This window comes from Excalfactoria chinensis, chromosome 1, assembly GCF_039878825.1.
Source record: "Excalfactoria chinensis isolate bCotChi1 chromosome 1, bCotChi1.hap2, whole genome shotgun sequence".
NCBI lineage: Eukaryota > Metazoa > Chordata > Aves > Galliformes > Phasianidae > Excalfactoria > Excalfactoria chinensis.
In genome coordinates, this window is record NC_092825.1 from 138115590 (window position 1) to 138136443 (window position 20854).

At 38.6% G+C, this 20854-nt stretch overlaps 1 protein-coding gene across 1 annotated transcript in view; it reads left to right on the top strand.

Moving 5' to 3' along the window:
- The window catches only part of ABCC4 (ATP binding cassette subfamily C member 4 (PEL blood group)), a 140275-nt gene that overhangs the window by 73960 nt on the left and 45461 nt on the right, over nucleotides 1–20854 (top strand). The window contains exon 20 of the mRNA XM_072353449.1: nucleotides 6036–6115. Coding sequence (XP_072209550.1) covers nucleotides 6036–6115 — 80 coding nt within the window. The remainder of the gene's footprint in view (nucleotides 1–6035; nucleotides 6116–20854) is intronic.

Sequence of the window (20854 nt, forward strand, 5' to 3'; positions counted from 1 at the left end):
TTTTAACTGCCACGTGTTTGTAGAAAATTGCTTTGGCTTTATAATCTGTAATTTGGACTGTTAAAGTAGATTACTTCTCTCTTTAGGGGAAGTTAACACCTTTACCCGTAGCTCACCTTGTCGAAAGCTTCAGTGTGGTCTGTCATGGTGCGTTTCCCCAGGACAGGGAATGATGCATCCCCGTTTCCAGCAGTACGTGGAGCACACTGTCAGCAGAACGTGACGTGCAGGGCTTTCTCCTTGCTGATGAAAGCAGGCTGCAGCAAAGTGGAGTTCCTGCAAATGAAAGTCGTCTTAAACCAGGAGAATGTTTCTGCAGCACGACTGGCTTGGGGCAAATGAGCCGCTGCACTTGAGGTTGCTTTCACTATTTATACGTCTGTGATTAAGTCCCAATTCCTAACGGTACAACTTGCTTTCAGACAAGTTTCTACTAGTTTGCAGTGGGGAGTGGGAGATGATGATGTTTAATTCGTTACTTTTTCTTCACAGAGACTGGGTGATTGGGGGGGGAGGGGGAGTATCCATGTCTTCACTGTTCAAGGGATTTTGAAGACTTTTTCCCCTAGTAAGCACTGTGTTCTTGTATGTGAGAATTATAGTTAGGCCAGTTACTACGGAGTTGTTTAAATTAAGTAAAGTGGTGTTTATTAATAAAACGCACATTCATCTAAAGTGGGAGGTATTTAAAATTGCCTGGATTGAGGATTAGCCTCATCTGTGAGGGTGGAGGAGGAAGTTCTAAGCGTGCACAGCTGTGCAGGCGCACACACACCAGGAGCAAAAGCTTTCTGTCCATAGAAGGCCCTTCTCCTTAAAACATGTGTTTTCTGAAGAAGCCAATCAGTGGATTAGGGGAGTCACAAAGTATTTCTGCCACATAGGGTGAAGCAAGTGGGTAGAAAGAGTAAACTCTTTGCAAGGTGTATACAATCCATGTCTGCTCTATTCTGTTACGGAGAAATATTTCAGTGAATGCAGCAGCCAGCAAAGGGTACAAGGAATGCCAAATGCATTTAGAAATAATGCACAGCAGCTTTTAGGGTCCTTGACCCTTGGAATTTACGTTGCTCAATATTGAATGCTGTTGGTGGCATTTGGTTGGTCCTGTGGAGGATCCTCATTTCTTGTTTAAAAAAAAAAAAAATCCTTTTCTGGTGTTTACATCACAAGTGTTGATTCAGTTTGGATTATATTTCTTTCATCATGAAGTATGTATAAACATTTTAAGTAGGTGTGGTACACTGTCAAGTGTTTTCATTATTTGGATGATAGGTTTGAACATCAATTCCAAAGTATCAGTAAGCACCTGCAGAAGCAAAGGGAGTCTGTCGCACCTGAACACATTCTGATTCATGCAATTAAAGCAGTCTACAGAGTTTGTAGGTAAAGAGTATCACATTCTGAGGTTAGATGCCTTTTTCATGGAGAACAAAAGAGTTTTGATTCTTTCACTTCAAGTTTAGCCTAACTATTGTGTAGTGGAGGAGGTTTAATGAATCATTATTTAACTTCGATACTGCCAAGTATTTGACCATTAAATAGTCTCAAATGTGTACATAGCACTTTGGTGACAGACTTGTATTTAACTGTGATTAATTAGCATTGAATAGTTATTTAATTACCGAGGAAAAAATTTAACATCAGTGTGTGTGTTCTGATTAAGTTACTTGATGTAAAAACAAACATGGAATTGTTGAAAAGAGCACGTTCCCTTCTGCAGCTCACTACTGTCACAGCACGCTAAGTGGGAGCTTGAGAATGATTAAAGCAGCAGATTGTATTTGCCAATTTGGGTGCTGCTGTAACATCAGCATGCTCAGTTCTTGTGTTGTTTTTAAGCCTTTTTTTTTCTGTAGCCTTCTCATGATATTTCAATTGCCTTGTAAGTTCTGTATTTAGTATTTCCTTTTTCCTTTTGATACTTCAACTGAATTATGGTGATATAAATAAAAAGGACAAGCATTCGGTGAGCTGGATGAGTTTTGTGAACTGAACTGTTTAAGTGTAAGAAATACTGTCTCTCAGCACCTACCTCTATCACAGAAATGCACACAACGTATGTTGTCTTTTTTAAGCGTTAGGTATTATATGGTGATGTTGATGGTCTGAATTTGGAAGAGCAGGATGTTAGAAGCTTTGAAGAGAAAACTGTATTTTGTTTCAGTATCTGTTGTACAAACCTTGTCCTTCTTGAATAGCAGGTGCAACAGTTCCTTTAGTCTAAAGAGCCATCTCTAAAAGCTAGCTTTGCAAATGCAGGTAGAAACTGTGGTAATAACTATAAGTGTTTTGAACCCTGACTGAAAATGACTACTGTTATTTTCATATCTGGAAGGTTTTCTCTTGCATGGTTAATAATGCATAACTAAGCCACTGATTTGCTGTGCTTCCCATAAGTAGAGACAGTTGTTTCTCCATACCTTGCAAAACAGACCTCATTTACTTGCAGACGTCCTTGTAAATTTAGCAATCGTTCTCAGTGCAACATCATGATGGCTACAGGGCATTTTGTGGATGTTTCCAAAGTGTCGCACTTCTGCTTGAAGCTACGCTGCTCTCTGCTATCTGCTGTTGGAATTTGCTTGCTTTAGTGGGTTACCATCGCCGCCTTCTGTGCTGCACATGCTGAATAAAATGCCAGTTCAGTTATATCTTTATGAACAGGATCTGAAATAAATCTTCAGGGCCTGTGTCTTCTCTTACAGAGTCAACAGGGTAATATTACTGAAAACCAGCATCACAAAAATAGAACTACGTTGCTTCCTTTTTGAAGTAGCGTAGCAGTAGTAGTCACTGGAATGGCAGCAGCATTATGAGAGCATTATTAGCAAGAAGCAGGGAATTTTGTTAGGCTTACTGATTTCAGGCACTGTTTTCTGTTACTGCATGCAAACACTAAATAGACCATGGACAAGTTTGTTTTTTTCCAGTAACTGGAAAATTCGAAAGCAATAACATTCTGCTGCCAGAGATTCACCTCAGTACTTATTTGTGAAGCAGCTGAGTCATGTCCCCAGTGTTTAAATCGCTGTAATTGTATGAGGTGGACTGTAAAAGGTTCCACTGTTCTCAAGTTATGTCTTTTATATACCATTTCTTCTGCTCGCTCGTATTTTAGTTCATGTCATTTTACAGAATTACTGTATTTACATTTTAAAGAGGATTAGGCAGATTAAAAGATGTTTTCATGTTTTATTGATAACGTCAGAGTAATTTCCACTTTCCTAGTGGCAGCTTGTAGCTCTGTCAAAACGCAGTCTGTGGAAGCACTGAATGAAATCGTTAAATGTAACAGTGCTTAAAGGCAGTTGCCAAAAATACAGTTTTGGCAATTAATGAGCAACTTGATTACTCACGGGAACGTGAGTAATTGGTTATTAGTGGATATGTGGAAGAGAGTGGAAGACCAGAGGAATATTGTGACTGTATTCCTCAAACAGCTTCATCTGAAGGTGCTGCTGTAAAAGAGAATGTTGTCACAACCTCCCCTGGTGTTAAGGATGAATGCAAGCATTAAGCACTTCCCATTTATATCTGTGCTGCTTTCTTATCAGCTAGAAGCTCTGATACAGGTCTGTATCATGCTTGCCGTCTAGAATTCTTAGTTGCAAAAATGAAACTTCAGGAAAAAGTTGAGAGTGGTCACAGCTTCCAAAAATACTTTCCCAAACCCAAACTCAACCTCTGCAGATTTCCTCCTTGAAGAACTATTAACTGGCCATTCTTCAATAGAGATCTAAGGCAGGGGAAAAAAAAAATGAGAACCCAACTCCAGGATCCTGTTGGAAGTGAAGCTACAAAAGAGTTAAATGCTTCTGACAGTCGGTGAGCGTTTTTTGCTGGTTTCTCTCCTCTACCCCTGAAGGCCTTGTCCTCACCATCCAACTCAAGCATGAACACAGCACTTTTCTAGGAACAAGTTAGGATATGTTCTTCCACAGGTCAGAGCATGGGGGTGAGGTAGGTGCTGCTCGCTTCCTGGGACTTCTGGTAGTGACCCAAGCTGTGCCATGTCTATGGGGTGGCCTCATGACATGGCAGCCAGTAACATGGTAGCTGAGACCAGCAGCCATGTTAGAGATTCCTTGCAGAACAGCTGTCAGCCTGTATGAGGCTGACATTGTTCTGTAACCGTGGTGCATACAACTTACTTGTGTTTAAAAGGTGAAGGAAGATTATAAAAATGAATTTAGGTGCCGATTCCAGTCTGTGGGACAGGGCCAGGCTGTTCTCAGCTCCTCTGATGGTGCTTCACCAAGGGGCTAGGTGCTGTTACCTCCATTTTCTCTGCCCGTTGCTCTGTGACATGTAACAGGGTAGCTCAGGAGACGAGAGGCAAAGATGGAGAAAGAAAGCCAGTATCCTGAGTCCAAACTCTGTGCCTTGTTCTGTCTCTCGTCTGCTCTCTAGGACAGGCTGCTAAGGAAAGTTCTGCCCAAAGGAAGCATTTCACCTCTTTGGATAATGACCAATGAAGTCTTGGATCTTTGGGAGATATCCTGGAATGTGATGTTTAGAGGTGTTAAATCTTATCTCAAGCATATGTGCAGGGCGCGCGTACTCTTCCATGGGCAAAATCCCAGTGTAAGGAAGACAAAGGAAAAGGAAACTTGAAAGAGTTTTCCTGAAGTTCCCTCTAATGTACCATTAAGTGAAATCCCTAGCTGCCTTTTCTAGTAGAAACTATGAAATATGTTGCTGAATCTTGTGCCGCCGTATACCCTTTCTCTGCATGTGCAATGCACCTAAATAGGATTTGTGCTACGTTGTCTTCTGACATAACTGCTTTTGGACTGGAGTACTGCAGAACAAGCTGTTTGCCAACAGAATCTTTGGAGTCATATCCCAGCCCTGAGGAGGGTTTTGCATATTGGTTAGTGTGGAACGAAAATTCCTTTAAAAAAGAAATCAATGTTACGCAACAAAATCCGTAGTTCTGAGACAGCCATGAACTGAAAAATAGAATGATGGTTGCTACAGAAGTTGCTTCTGTTTATGCAGTTATCTGTGAATTATGTCTCCAGTGCACTCCATGGAAACTTAAAACTTAACTACTTTCAATTTAATGAGCTCCTTTGAAAAGGGAAAAAAAAGTCTTTTGTTGCCAATGCAGAGAATGTGTTTGTACCAGTTAGAAGTAATAATTGAATCAAGATATACGTAGATAAAAAAGCAATGTGAATGCATGTATGGGCATTACACACCCTATAACAGACAAATTCCCGTCCTTAGCTTAGTTGCTTTTCTGTAGAGTCGAGGTATCAATTAATAGAGAAAGATACTAATCCACTTATGGGTGTCAGCGTTGTGACTTTAATTATTAAAGAACTATTGCTCTAACTGATTTTTCTTTCACTCATGTAGAACTTGGGAAAATAGAGAAGCGTAAATGCTTCAGTGACAGCAGATTAGAAATTGTTTTATTCGTTTTAATGAAGAGCGGTGTTGTCAAGGTGCTGAATAAATCTAAACGTAAGGCAGCACAAACAGAAATCTACCTTAAATTTTGTTTCATAAATGCCTGCCGTTTGGGTTCACAGAGGAGGGGTGAGAACAGAAATACTGAAAAGGATCAGTTAGATCAACTGTGATCTATCTAAGACATGCATGCACTAGTGAGTTTCACTCAAGGCCAGAAGCAGAGTCTGGCTGACGTTACTTGATGAAACTTGTATTAAGGTGCCTTTGCTTCAATCCCCCTTGGTGTGTGCAGACTATATATATAAAGTTTCACCTGTTATGTTCTATTGAACTATTAGCCTAAATTGCTAGAAAAAAAGAACAGCATCAGCTTTGTAGTACATCTTTATGTTTGAGTAAAAGCATTCCTTTAAAAGTATTCTTCTGGCATTACGTTGTGCTGGTTGTAAAAGATCTTCCATGGTGGTTTCAGAAGGTGTCCTTTTAGATACTAGCTGCTTCTGTTTGACTGTTAAATACAGTTTGTTAAAGGTATTTTTATCTTTTATGGAAGAATGTTTACCCTTTTTTTTTTTTTTTCTCCTTTTTCTTTTCCAACTCTACTTCTGTAGGAAGAATCTTAAATCGCTTCTCCAAAGATATTGGCCATCTGGATGACCTGCTTCCATTGACGTTTTTGGATTTTGTGCAGGTAATTCATTTGCTCCTGCGCTGCGTTCTGAATTTAGATTCCTGTTGGCTTCACTGGAAATGAACTATTTACTACAGATGTAGCTTAGTTTAAGGAAAGCGCTTGTTTGTGAAAGAAAGGTGTGGTTGAAATTCAGTGTGTCAGTAAAAAGCTAACATGAGTAATAACTGGCAGGTAGGAGTGGCTATACACAGCTTGCTATTATGTCAGGATTTCAGCTCATAGTAGCTACATGCTTGGTAAATTGCTCCTGATTTGCCTCCGAGCAATCTGGCAAGCTTATTGCTGTTATAAGAAATATGTCCATAGTAAAGAAACAATCAACTCACATGAAAAGATAGCGCAGATTAACCTAATTATGTGTCTACTTCCACAAAGAATCAAATGCTTACCACACCATTTTGGATTAAAATAGGTGTGGCTATTTACAAAGAAAAGATTAGTAGTAATAAGGTGAATATAATAGCCTTAATAGGAACAAGTGAAATAAGTTACTACAGACAAAAAAAAGATGGACAAAGCACTGAGATTTCGATGATGATGAAAGGATTACATATGACACCAAGGTAATTTTTCTATTGCAGTTTCTGTTAATCTTCCTTATAAAATTCCGTGGAAAGCATAAGGCTACAAAAGAACTTATTGTACTATATCAAAGTAATTTGAATCACGGAACAGACAGAGTCACGGAAGCTAGACAAAAGAAATGGCTTAGTGGATCTTCTGGATCCACTTAGTGGATCAGCCCTGTAATACTTCAATCAGAAATGTTTATTAAGGTGTGATTGCTAACTTTTCTTTCTCTCTCAGTCAGGATTTAAACTTCGCTTGGACTTCTTTAAAATTAAGCCAAAGACATTTCAGGTTCATAAAAGCAGACTAATTACACTGTTACTGCTGAACTCTGGAGAACAGGGGAAAAAACAAAAGCTTCCAAAGAGCTATCCTGCTTTAGTTAAGCTCTTAGAATTGAAGTATGCGGTTGTTTTTCAGGCTTCATAGTGCGTTGTAATATTTTGGGGAAGAAAGATAGGCAGTGTGCTTTACCTGACAATTAAAGCATGCGCTGTTTTGTTCTTGGGTAGTTTTTTGCTTGTGTGAGTTAAGAGAGTTGCTCATAGCAGATATTAAGACTTCAGATTCCTATTTTTAAGGCCTTGATAAATTATTTCCTGCAAATGGAATATCAGTGTTTTGAATAGTATACTACCCATTTTCTGCAGTTTACAAAGAGTCCAAATTTTCTCCAGTCTCATTAACAACCATTTAGACAGGATATTGTAGTTCATTTCAGTTCTCTTGGGACAAATACATAAGTGCCTTTCCTTTTGACTGGAGAAGAGAAGGCTGAGGGGAAACCTCATTGTGGCCTTCTAGTACTTGAACGGAGCTTATAAACAGGAAGGGGAACAGCTGTTTACGAGGGTGAACAGTGACAGGACCAGGGGGAATGGTTTTAAACTGAGAAAGGGGAGGTTTAGGTTAGATATTAGGAGGCTGTTTTTCACACAGAGGGTGGTGACGCACTGGAACAGGTTGGCCAAGGAGCTGTGGATGCCCCATCCCTGGAGGCATTCAAGGCCAGGCTGGATGTGGCTCTGGGCAGCCTGGTCTGGTGGTTGGTGACCTTGCACGTAGCAGGGGAGTTGAAACTAGGTGATCGTTGAGGTCCTTTTCAACCCAGGCCATTCTGCGGTTCTGTGATCAGTCATCAGGCTGTTGTGCAATCTTATCCTCTTCTCTTTTAACATAGAGGTTACTTCCACAAAATCAAAACCGTTTCTTTTGAATAAAAGTCCTTGGCCCTTTGACCAAGCAAGGCAGAAGGGTTTGTGTTTGCACACGTTTGTTTTCTTTACAGCAGACTGGACAATGTATGTACTACACACCGCTCTTGGTCAGAGCATCTTCTGGGCCTTAAATCTTCAGATAAAAAGATTAACCTTTTTCCTTAGTTCTGTGCATGTGTAATAACGTGAGGGCTGTGTTGCAGCCCACTTGCATGATGTGTTTATAGCAAGAAACTGAGTGGGTGTTTTGCATGCCCTGGCATGCGGTTTGAAGGCATGTGGGGTTGTCTGAGGATGCAAAATTTGCTGGGAAAATGCTAGAGAGCTCCATATAAACAGAAGGGAGCCAAAGCTGGTGTGGTCTTGTCCATACTTCCTTTTGGGAGCAGACCCTGAAGCAAATTGTCTTGAGAACCACACAGTTTATTTTCTGAGGCAACTGCTTTGTTCCAGAAGCATGCTGGTGAAGGAGGTAAGCTGTATGCGTACTACGTGAGAACTGGGGAATTGGAAAGCCCAGTTACTTGACCAGAGTACACATACTCCAGGCAGTATATGCTTACAAAATATAACTGATCTGTGATAAAGGTGTAGAAGCTGCTGCATTATACGTGATTGCTTTCTTCTTCAAAGCTAGTACTGTAAACTGCACGTTATAAACGTTTCCCCTCATTCTGTTTAAATTTTTCTTTAACAAGGCTACTAGGACACTGTCAAAAATAGGGGGAAAAAAAGAGGGGAGGGAAAGTTAAAGCATGAAATTTTGTATTTTAAGCATAAACTTTTCTTTTTCAAAACAAAAACAAAAGCAAAGATGTTGCACGTTCAGTACACTATTAAGTGGATACAACCCAAAAGCTTGCCTGTACCCTTTGGTATCAGCAAACTTAGGAACTTGTCGTCCTTTAATAATAGGCTGCTACCCATGGGATATAAGCACTTCCTTCTTGGCAGGTTTTCTAAAACTTATTATTCTTGATCAGCAAACTGGTTGATTAGTTGATGTCTTTTGAAATTCAATAGCAAGGATATAATATTTATTACTGAAGAAGCCCAGATCTGTACAAAGGATAACTGTTATCAATTATGATAGAGATCTTTTGTTGCTTGTTTTGTTTGCAGGTGTTTTTTATAAGACCTCCTATAATCCCTTCAGGAAGAAATATTTTCTCCTTTCTAAAAACAGTATTAGCCAAATATAAAAGCTCTGATCCCAGCCATTGTCGTTGATTCTCTGAGAGACATTTCCCAACATTCATTGTTTAAATGGTTGTCAGGAGGAATCAAGTGAAACTTAATAAACAATGCCGTAACTGGTTCATCTTACTTTGTGCGTAGAAGCTTTTCTTGAGCGGATTTGCATTGAAGAAGTGTCTGTTTTTTTTTCTGAGTTATTACTGGGACCATTGTGAAGCACTGCAGCCCTTTACTATATTAGCAAGTGAGCGTATCATTTATATATAAATAAACACAATCTAATTGGGTGCTCAAAAGCTACAATATGAACCCATTTCAGTACCTACAATTTAATAATTAAAATGTACTCGTTTTAAGAATTTCATCATTACACTGAATGCAGATTTTAAGGCAATGCTAAAAGTTGATGATGTTCTTTTTGAGTCCCTAATAAGATTTATACACTGCGCTACAGTCATAATGAGCATGATTAGTCTAGACAGCTATACTGCATGAAAATTAATTTCTTAAAGGAAGGGAAGTAAATAGTTTGTTTCTTCCATTGGATTTAGGAAGAGGAAACAGTCAGTCATGTTCAAGTCAGTGGATAGTTACTGTATATTTAGTTGTTAAAGAAGAAATAGGTTTGTGGCAAGCTCAAAAATACATTATAGGTCTGGTGCATTTTTCTGAAAATCCAGTTAGATTTTGTGAATGTTGTTTTGCAATAGCTCCCAAAGCATCAACTCTCACTCTGCCTAGGGTTTCCCTCCTCCTTTGGGCTTAAGTGTACCAGAATACAGCATACCTGCCTTTAGAGAGTTGGGCAGGAAGCGGTCCTTACTATGAGGAGGCACTCATTTTTACCTGCTGGAGTGGATTCAGGCTGGCCGTAAGTTTCTGAACCACCTCTTTATGAAAATTAAAAAGCAATGCTATGTTCTTTTCAGCAGTTTTTATTTCTACTAATTATAGCATGGGATATATTTATAAAATCAGATATTAATGCTCTTTAGCTTGATTCAGTTACTGAAAAGGCCAAATGAACTTTTTTTTGGCTGTGGTGATGTATTTTTGCTGGTGAGCTTGTGTATTTTTAACCCCTCACTTCAGTGCTGTAAGCCTCCTTAAGCCTCAGTTCTCCATTTCCCTTTCTTTTTCTTTTCTGAGTTAGGTATTTTTACATATCCTGCAGTCTCTTCAGGTACGTCACTGCTAATATAAGGGTCATTACAGTGCTTTAAATTCTTCTAAGAAGATTTAAGCACCTGCTTCTTTTAGATCTATATGCTTTATTTATATATTTCTTAGTTCAATCAGAAGGCAGGCCTGACAGCAGCCTCCAAGGGCTACCCAAATATAAATAATATAATATTTGCATAAATAATTGCAGAAATGCGCACTCTGTTTGATACGAACTTGATTGTCTTATTTATAAGTTGAAAGGAAGAGAATTTTGAACTGAAGTCAAGTACCATTTAAGATGGCTGGGATTTTGTGACTTAATTTTCTTAGTCTCTGAAAATACCAGCTGATGTTGTAGTGCTGTAATCAGCTGTTGTTCCCCCTCCTGCCTTTGCCTCTGTTGATGCAAGTTTCAGTGATGGGTGTGGAGCTTGGAATTTGAAATACCATGGTTAAAATGGTTAGCAACATCTATCTCAGTGCAGCATTAATAAAACAACCCATACTTATTTGAGAGGAAATCAACTGAGGAATAAAGTCATTTTGTGAGAAAGTATTAGGAATCAGTCTATTTACACACTATATATATAAATAATATATATATAAATATAATATATATATATATATATAATGGTATATATTATATATTATATGTACATTAGCCCAGATATTCCTAAATAGCTGGTAGTGTGGATGATGCATTTTTGAAGGCTCATCAAAGGTTTCTTTTTGGTACCTGAATCTTGCTTTCATTTGAGATAGATCTATAGAGGCTAAACATGTTTGATATTTGGTCTTCATAGATGCAGGATGAGTGCACAAGGTGATATGCTGTTAACTGGAAATTGCATCTATAAGCAGACAGAATATTTATAGGATGCTGAAGTATATATCGGACTAACGCTTTTCTGTTCATTGCAATGATAAATTTTAAAGAGTTGTTCCTTCTTCCTGTATTTTCTTACCCTTTCTTCAGTAATCTTATTACTTTTTAACAAAGATGATTTTCTGCTTCAGTTTCTAGTGAATTTAAGTAACTTGATGCAGTGGAGCCTTAATTTTGATTTCTTCCCATGTTGAACTGGGGGTAAAAAAAAATCATGATTTGTTTTGGTTTTGGAGAACACTGTGAACATGTGAACTATCTGCAGCTGCCCTTGGAAAAGGGCAGTGATTTATTGAGGAAAACTGAATTGCAAAACCTTTTTCCTCCCCAAAATCAACAGCTTGACTGCGTTTAAATAACTGACTTTTCATATCCTTTCATCACACACAAAGGCCTAATCCTGAGACTACTTGAGCCACCAATGTAGGCTGTGGCTGAGACCACCACTGAATGTGCCATTCCCTTCTCACCACACACAAAACACATTGACTGCAGCTTTATGAAGTGAAAATGCTGAAGAAAAGGAAAATGTGAAGGAGGTGTCCACAGTCATTTCTTTTTTTTATTAAAAAAAAAAGGGGGGAAAGAAAAGGAAAAAAAAAAAAAAGCTTCTGCATCTGGATATTAGGAACAAAAAGTGCCTCAGACTGGAATAATAGCTTGGGTCACTTGGCTTCATATGTGCAAAAGAGTGGAACTGCCGTTACTTGTCTCGGTACCACTGACCCTTGCATTTTATTGTGTGAAGATTTATTGTGTCAGAGAAAGTGTGTAAAAGGAATTCCAGTATCTTTTAGTTGAACAATGACTTTGTTATTTTGTGATTCTTGTGAGAGGTGGGGTGTTTTTTTGTTGTTTTTTTTTTTTTTTTTTTTTTTTTTTGGTTTGTTTTCTTTTTTCTTTCGGTTTAGTTAGATTTTGTATATATACGTGTGAGATGGATTCAGGAGATGCTTGTGCTCATTAAAGGATAGTTCTTTGTGTATTTGCTTCTGCATGTGCAGAAGATAATCACTAAATATGTTGTGACAGAAAAAACAGTGATTCAATCTGTGTTAAATGTCCACAAGTTCTTTATAGCGTGGTATGCAGAGCAGTTCTGTACCTTGGAGACACCTTTGGGTTTCCCTTCTAGTGAATCTTAATGGTTTTGTATGATGGTTTTATCCCAAGGCTTTGTGTGGTGAGGTTTAAATAGTAAATAAGTTTCTTTTGCTTTGTTCTATAAAGCAAGTTACTTGTTGGCTGCTAAAATCTCACTGATCTTTCTCTGTGAAACTAAAATTCCAAGCTGTATGCTATAGTGCTGGTATATAACGAAGGGCCAATTGAAAGTAAAAGGAAAATAGGAAAACGATAGAACTGTTTATTTTTTTTTCATTAGTTACTTTTGAACTCTAATTTCAGAAAAGGCTGAAATTAACATTGCAGAAAGCTATCTTTAATTTCTGGTGTAGCCAATACTCGACACTTATATTTACTTTGAATTTTCAATTTATTCTTTTGATTTCAAATGAAATTATAAACTACAATGCTAAAGAAAAAAAAAAAAAAACAACAAAAAAACAGATGACAGCTGCCTATCATGGCCATGTTAATTGCTCATCCCTCCCCCCAGTAAGGGGTGGGGGAGAAGAATGAGACTTGACTTGCACTGGTATCTCCCAGTATGAACATGCAAGAGCTGGGAGTTTAGCGTAGCCACTTGGCTAAATAATGCAGTCCTTTATTGACCTTTTGTTCCTTGGTTACTGAATGCCTTGATTGTTAAATCCCAGCAGCCAATTAGTCTTCTTGATGGTGACCAGCAGTGGAGATAATCTGTGCCAAAGCTATGGCTGGTCCTTACTTTGGGCCCATCATCATATTTCTTGGAATTTAAAGATAAGTCTCTTGTATCACACAAACTGCATAGGTGCTCGTATCTGTTCGTATCTGTATAGGTGGATTCCCACTTCCACAGACCTCTGTTTCCTAGGGAATGCTAAAGGTCTGTTCTCACTAGAGCAGCCATATGTAATCAGTCCCTATCCTTTTTCTCACCTCATTTTTTTCCTATTTATGTTGATATTAGTAACAAAACTAGTTAGTGTGGGAATATAGTGCAACTCTGGAAATATTTTAGGGTTTATATTTACTTGGTATTGAATATAATAATAGGATAATGGAATCATAGAATCATGAGGTTGGAAAGATCCTGCACGATCATCCAGTCCAACCGTCTTCCCCTTACCATTGTCACCACAAGCCACTAAACATTAAAATTTGAGGATGCAACTCTGTGTTTAACATAGGAAAAAGAATAAAATAATACTGAAAAAAATTGTTTCACTGCCTTTTTGTCATCTTGCTTCCTTCTGTGTCTTTACCTTCTCTGTGTTCTTTATGGGTTTACTCTCATTTATGTGTTTTCAGCTACTTGGAAGCAGAACAGTTGTGTGGAAGTCCACTAATGTGCTCCAGTTCTGTGTAATCTGGAAGCTCTTCTCCTTTTCCTATGTTAACTGATGGAAATTTCAGAGAGATTCTGTTCATCTGGGGTTCTTTTTATCTGATAGAAGATGTTTTCTTGTTTGCTTTTCTAAAGCTGAAAGACAGCACAGAAGTACTCTGACATAAGTGAACTTTGTCTTTTAATTTTTCTCCTGCGTGTATTACTTTTGTTTTTGGTGCCCAAGTGAGAGTTTTTATTATTATTTATACTTTTTTACCTGATTTATTTTTTTTAAAGCATTACTGTACCCTTTCACATCTGTACCTCAAACATGGTTATTTTTAAAGACTTCCAAAGATCATTAACATTTCTAACACTTCACAGTAGCTAGAAATCTTTTAATTCTGCTGTCAGTCATGGAGTGTAACAATCCTGTTCAGAATGGCGATAAGTATAAATCTTCTAGATTGCCTTAAACTACTGATACAGTATAGATAGGACGTGTGCTTACAAACTAAGTGGGATTTCACTGTTGGGCAGAAGGACTGGAGATTTTACTTTTGATTCAAGAGAGAAGGGGAAACTTTGAGGTTATTTGAATTACTAAACTGTATAACTGGTGTGTGTGTGTGTTAAATCATGATGCATATTGATGCCCAAAACAAACATATGAGACAAGGAATTATCTCCAGCTAAAAAGACTGCATCTTATAAAGATGTGCTGCCAGGTTTATGTGTATGTCTCATGCAGAACATAAGGACTCTTTTTTTGTGCTTTTCGTGAGATCTGAAGCTGTGATCTGGCTGTGGGGAACTCTACATCTGATTTGAAAATTCCAGATGAGTTCCTCCTTTGAGACACAGTGGCTGCGGTGTGGGCAGCAAAAGCTGATTTCAGTGGGGAACTGAATGTCAAATGTCTTTGTGAAGCTTGTTATCTCTTTGTCTTACATTACATAATGGCTTCGTATCTCTTACAATTTTTGATTAAGTTGGGTTGCACTCTTGAAACTGTAAAGATTTGTGTGTCAGTGTGATGTTTTTCAGTGGAAGAACAGAGTGAAGAGTGGTTGCATTTTCTTCCACAGTTGTTTCCCTTAATCTTCTTTGCCTTCTGTTTTTTCAACATTGAATTTTGAAATCAGCCTAATGTTTAAGCAAGCAGAGCTCTCATTACGAAAGTCACTCATTTCATGCTAAAATAAAGGTTTTAGATCTTTCTTTCTGAGACTGAGAATTTGCTGGCTTTGATATACGATTTATGAAGTTGTCCATGCATCAGTTAACATAAGAAAGAGTTTTCAGTTTCCTTACTCATAGAAGTCTGAATTTGGGGACCCATTTAGTATCAGTTATTTGCTGTGGTGTGTTGATGATTTGTCATAAGTAAAAGGCCTTCCTGATGGAGTGTAAATGTAATAAATTATGAACAGCGTGCACTTACCACAGTAAATAATCATAGAAGGACGTTTCTTTTTGCCTGCTTGCATGCACCAGCAGAGAATAACTGAACTCAGTGAAACGTGGTGGTGGTGTTCAGAGGCCTGTGATGATGTACAGGTGTTGAACGTGTCAGGCCGCTGTTAGGTGTCCTAGAACTGAGGGACTGCAAAGCAGGGTGTTGTTCTGAAGAATTATGAGTCAAGAGTTCATTTTGAGTGAGCAAGTAGTGTTTTATGTGAGAATTGTAAAGCTCTAGAGAATTTTTAGACAGACTAAAAAGCATTTTCTACATGTCTGCTAGACAAGAAGGTAACCAGAAAAGTTACTATGAGAAGGTAGTTTATTTCCTGGGATAGCTGGTACTGTAGTCCTTTCTATTTGACTTCACTGGGGCAGAGGCCACTGTGAAATATGCAGAAGTGAAAGTACTTAATTCCACCAAGAAGCAAATAGATAGATATTGTATTTTAAATTGTAAGAATAAATGGCAAATTGTTTATAAGCTCTTAACAGATGTGAGGCTGAAGAGCTGTGCTGCTGAAGAACTCGCATTCCTCAGGAGAGCCCACAGTTCAAATGTTGCACAAAGCTTTTAAAATGGCTGAAATCGAATTGAATTGACTTTTAGCCGAGCAGTTTTATTTGAGCAGAAAAGGTCACAAAGTTGAAAATTAAGTGGGGAGGGTATGGGGCTGCTTTGGCACTTGGGGTAAGAGGCCTAGGGCAGAAAAGTCTTTACAGTTTGTACTGGAGGTGTCAAAATGCCTTTCATTTCCCGGTTCTTTTAGTATCCTTTTTTTCTGCAGCATTTACTGTTGACGTGTGAGATCTGCCTCCTGCAATCTGTTATTCTGAAGGCAGTAAGATATTTGGTAATTTTTTATTTTGCTCTCTGTGTTTGTGTCCCTCCATGGAGAAAAGGGCCTTTTAGAAGGACTGTAAGCAGGATGAAACCAATACGTACTGGTTTGGCAGTCTCTGCTGGTGAAGTACATATAAGCAAAGAATGAAATAGGAAATGTACAATTTGTAGTAGTACTAAAGAAGAAAGTACTCACTGCTGAGCTAAACATTTTGATTTTGTCAGGGTCTGTGCTCAGTAGGACTGCATTGGACCAATGTATTTGGGCAAGAGTTTTGGAAATGGATTCTGAGAAGTGGTTGAGGATCAGAAATTGCCCAGCTATTCTTTAATTTACTGTTTTAGAAAAAAATCCCCCATTTGGTGGCAGGGATTGGCAGAGAAGTTAACAAAAACGCACTGGAAACCTTGAAGCTAGTGGAAGAGCCAAGAAAACGACCACATTTGCTGGTGTTACTCAGGAAGCACAGGGTGTAAGACTCTCTGTTTTACGTCCAGATCACAAAATCACTAAGCTACCGGGATGGAAAGGGATGTTTTCCATGTTACTGAGGAGAAACTCTGAGAGCTGAGAAAATAAAGCATGTGTATATGCATATTCTTGACTCTCTCTAGTTATTGCTGTTTCTTCAGCAATGTACAATTGTGCTTGGCATCAGGGGTGTTTCTGAGGAAGAGTCATTGTCATTGGCTCTTTAGTTTGTGGGAGAAGTTTTTGTGCTTGTCCATTTTTCCTTAGGAAAAGAGCGGTGTAAGAGTATGGTCAGGGACTGGGGACACTTAAGGGATAAAAAACAATCCTAGTAATGTTGGACAAAATATATTACCTTTTGGTTAGTAAGAGGAGAGAAATCTTTTTTATAAGGCAATCAGAGTAGTTCTAACTAACTCCCTATTAATTTCAAGAAGAGGAACTGTCTTACAGATCCTCATTTCAAAGCCATGCCTTGTTTGCTCAAAGAGAAATACTTTTATGCAGAAATGCTTGGTGGACACAAATTGCAATAGCAGGAGAGCATCTCAGAAGATTAGGTTAGAGGTTCTAATCTGGAGTTTCTACTGCTCACTAATAGAAAAACATCTTCTGCACATTTACAGAAGTACATATTTGCTCTACCCTTATTGCTGAACAGGTCAGTATAGAAGACAGCAGCTTCTATGTATAGTGGATATGAACAGGAACTGCATGTAGGGATGCAGAAATAGAGACTGTTGCTTGGACTCTGGTAAAAGCTTGTGTTTTCATGGAAAATCTTCATTAACAGTAAGTTATTGCCATGGCCAATGGACCCTGACAACTACTCACATAAGTGAGGATAATATATTGTTAAAAATAACCTCTATATGAAGTATTAATTTCGTGCAGAGCTTTAACAAGGAAGTACATTGTATGTCTGACTGAATCAAAAGATCTGGAGCCTGATTGTGCATCTGTTTTCAAAACGTCAGTATCTGGAAGTCTCAGGCAGTGTATGAACTGAGATTTTTGAGGGTTGCTGCTGGAGATGAGACCTGCATAAAATAACTGGCACAGTGTGCCAGATATCCTATTGTAACCCTTCTTGTGGGCTAAAGAAATGAATGATGATAGGATGCTAGTTTAATACAACAAAATGACAGCAGTGCCTAGGTATTAAATAAGACACCCTTTTATTATAAGGTCACTTGTTAAAGAACAACTGGATAAAACTTGCCATGATCTGAAGTGTTAAGATTTCTCATTTAATTGCAAAATGCATGCTATGGAAAATGAATGAGCATGGTAGTGGCAGAGAAAACCAAGAAGCTAAGGATATTCTTGTTCACTTGGGAGAGCAGTGATCTAGAAAGACTGTCTGACAGAGACCAGAAAAAATAGAGGTTACTAGCATTAAAGATGTGATTGTTAATCTCAGATATGTTTCTATGCTATATCTGATAGACACGTTCAGACCACTTGCGGTGATGTGGATTTAGTCACATAAATTCACTGTCTTATTGCTCATAGCAAGATTCTGAGGAGAAGAGAGCAACATGTATGAGATAACGTGAGCTTGCTGTTTTTAAGGTTCCTAGAGCTAACATTATTTAGTTCTTACTTTTTTCTTTCAGTCACTTTATCTCCAATTTCTTGCCCAACTGTGCGTTTTTTCCACTCTCAGAGCTTTGTTTGTCTTATCTTGTCCTTATATTCCTGAGTATTCTTGTGGATGTGCATATTCCAGCTGACTGAGGGCTGTCATTCCTGTCGAGGATTTCTGTCACTGACTGTTTCAGAGAGGGACTCTGTCTGAGATGTCTTTTAAATGTTGGAGTTACGATTGCGAGAGTAATTACAAGACTCCTACATTCAGGTTTATGAGTCTCATATGCCATCTCTTGGGTTCCACTTGACCACTACATGCACACCAGCTCCAAGTGCAGGATGACATGGTTCCTGTGGTAGTAGGTAGGCCCAATACCATTCATAGGTGTCAAATCTATGCTGGTGAAGGCTTTGCATGTCACATTAGTCAGTTACACAGTCATACAACTACATGACACCCCTTAACTGTATGTTTTATAAATAAGCCAAAATAAATTGTAAACAAATTAAAACAAAACAACAACAACAAAATTGTGCTTACATGAAGAGAAAAAGGACTGTAAGAAGTGAGGGTACATAGCACTGGAGCCAAGGTGCCAGCAGACCCGAGTGATCCGGAATGTCTCCATGAATGCTGATTGCCTTTCTCAGAGTGCTTGACCAGGTGTGAAATATTGAGCATTGGAATGACAGAAGAGGGTACAGGAATGACAGCAGCCAATGAATAGAAGAGAGTACATTCCCGTGAGATGTCTTAAAACTCTCAAAATTGTACTGGTACATTTTAATGAATGTTTTCAAACAGCTTACAACTTGGTGTAGGGTTTCTAACATTATATAAACTGTGTCATTTCTGCAACAAAGGGAAAGGCTTTAGCTTGTGATTTGTTATTCTTGTATGGTTTTTTTCAGATTTTAACGGCTCTTTTCTTACTGTTTCTTTATGTCACTTTAAATGCTTTTCTGTTATGTGGTTAGAGTACAGAAAAACTTTGTTCTACATCAAAACCTTTTGGAGACAGAAATTCCAAGATATCACTCCTAGGACCTGTAAGAATTATGAATATGTAGATCATCAGAAGATGAAGGCAAGGCACGTGTTTTGCACATGAATGTGCTGATCTGAGTATTCACTTCCCTAGAGGCGTTTAGGAGACTATGCTTGCTCTAGTGAGAACTGCAGTAGGACAAACTTTCTTGAGGAAAAATATGCTGCAGTGAATAGCGTGACTAATTGTAGCATGAGGGAAGCCCTTCAGGATACTTGCAAGCAATGGGATGACCCCAACAGAAACAGCATTTGATTTTTCTATATTCTATATTTTTTATATTCTGTATATCTGAGGATAGAGTACGTGGTCTATGGACAGGTCTATGAGTGGATGATTCTTCTTTGTCTCCAGGGAAACTGAAACAAGTTTGAATGTGGACACTGGGCAACATGGCTCAATTTGTAAACAAATTGATTTGATCTTGCCTTGCATCCAGGTCTTTTCAGTCCTCGTAGTCTCTGCGTATGTTGTCTCTTATGTGAGACGGTCTTATTTTCAGTACTGTGCAGATAGCTATAAAATGTAATATAGCTCCTTTAAAATAAATAAATAAATGAAATGGCTATTGTCTTTTGCACAGCATTACAAAAGACTTCAAAATGCTGAAATCAAGAAATATGGTAAAATTTGCTGATTTTTTATGGGCTGTATTTCTTTTGTGTAATGTAGTTTTCTATCGTGCTTAGCTTTTTGATGCGATTTTCAGCCGTAAGCTGATTCTACCAGACAAGAACCCAGTGCTGCCAAATGATTACCTCGATCACTGCTCGTCTCTAGAGGAGCGAGCAGTCTGACTGCTCACGTTATCATTATCAGCAGCCTGATGGTTATCCTAGGTCCTTTGGCTTGCATGCTGTGCATCTACTAGAAGTTCAGGCAGCCTTCAGCTGAAGGGGTTGGTTATCTGTTGTGAAACTCAGGAACTGGAGCCCTTGCCTTACCTCACACAGTAACTGCTTGATTACAGTCTGCAAGTAGTTGTGTCTGGCTTTCAGACTTCTTCATTAGGAGTTAATTTATATGCAAGTTTGGTTTTCCAAAAAAACAACACGCATGACTGATCCGCCCTATCATAAATTTTTATAATGATAAGGTGGTGCAGCCTCATCTAAAATTCCTTTCGAAGGCGGTGCCAGATTTTTACTTTAGTCATCCTAACCATCTTTTCCTTCCCTGTATTTTTGTTGCAGCAAGGCTTTGTTTACATGAGCTGGATCCTAATAGATCCTAATCCCACCCCTACCAGCACTTTGCAATGTATTATAGATTATTATCACTAAAACTTCAGTTTTGTGGGGGTTTTTTCCCAGTTGTTTTGTTTTTATAAGAAATGTTTCATTTTCTTTCCTCTTTCCTGCAGCTTTCCTTAATGTTTCACTTTTATTGCAGTTCATAGTATGAGGAGACAGTCATTTCACAGGCTGCTTTCTTGACACTGCCTAGGAATCGCAGTTTAGCTCATAGCCCAGCAAAGGTGACAGAGGGAGATGGGGAAGGCAAGAGATGTATCAAGCAGGTTTGGAACCTAATTGTCCAAGGGAAGGAACTGACTTCAATCTCTGTTTACCATTGAGGATGGATTTGAGGGAGGCATCAGAAATTCAGTAGCGTGTGGATGGCTGATGGCTTAGCAAAGACAAAGAATAGTGCCGGGGAAGCAGTGATCTAGGCAAGAGAAAATTTGAGACAAGAGTCTTTGTTTCTCTCCTTCTCACTCCTTCTTCACAATAAAACTAACTATGCCAGTGGGATTTTAAAGAGTGCTGGAGAAATAGAACATGTTGGGAAGGGCTGACGGCGTCACTGGTAAGGAGTCAGGGTGCTTTGTTTTGTTTTGTGCTGCCAT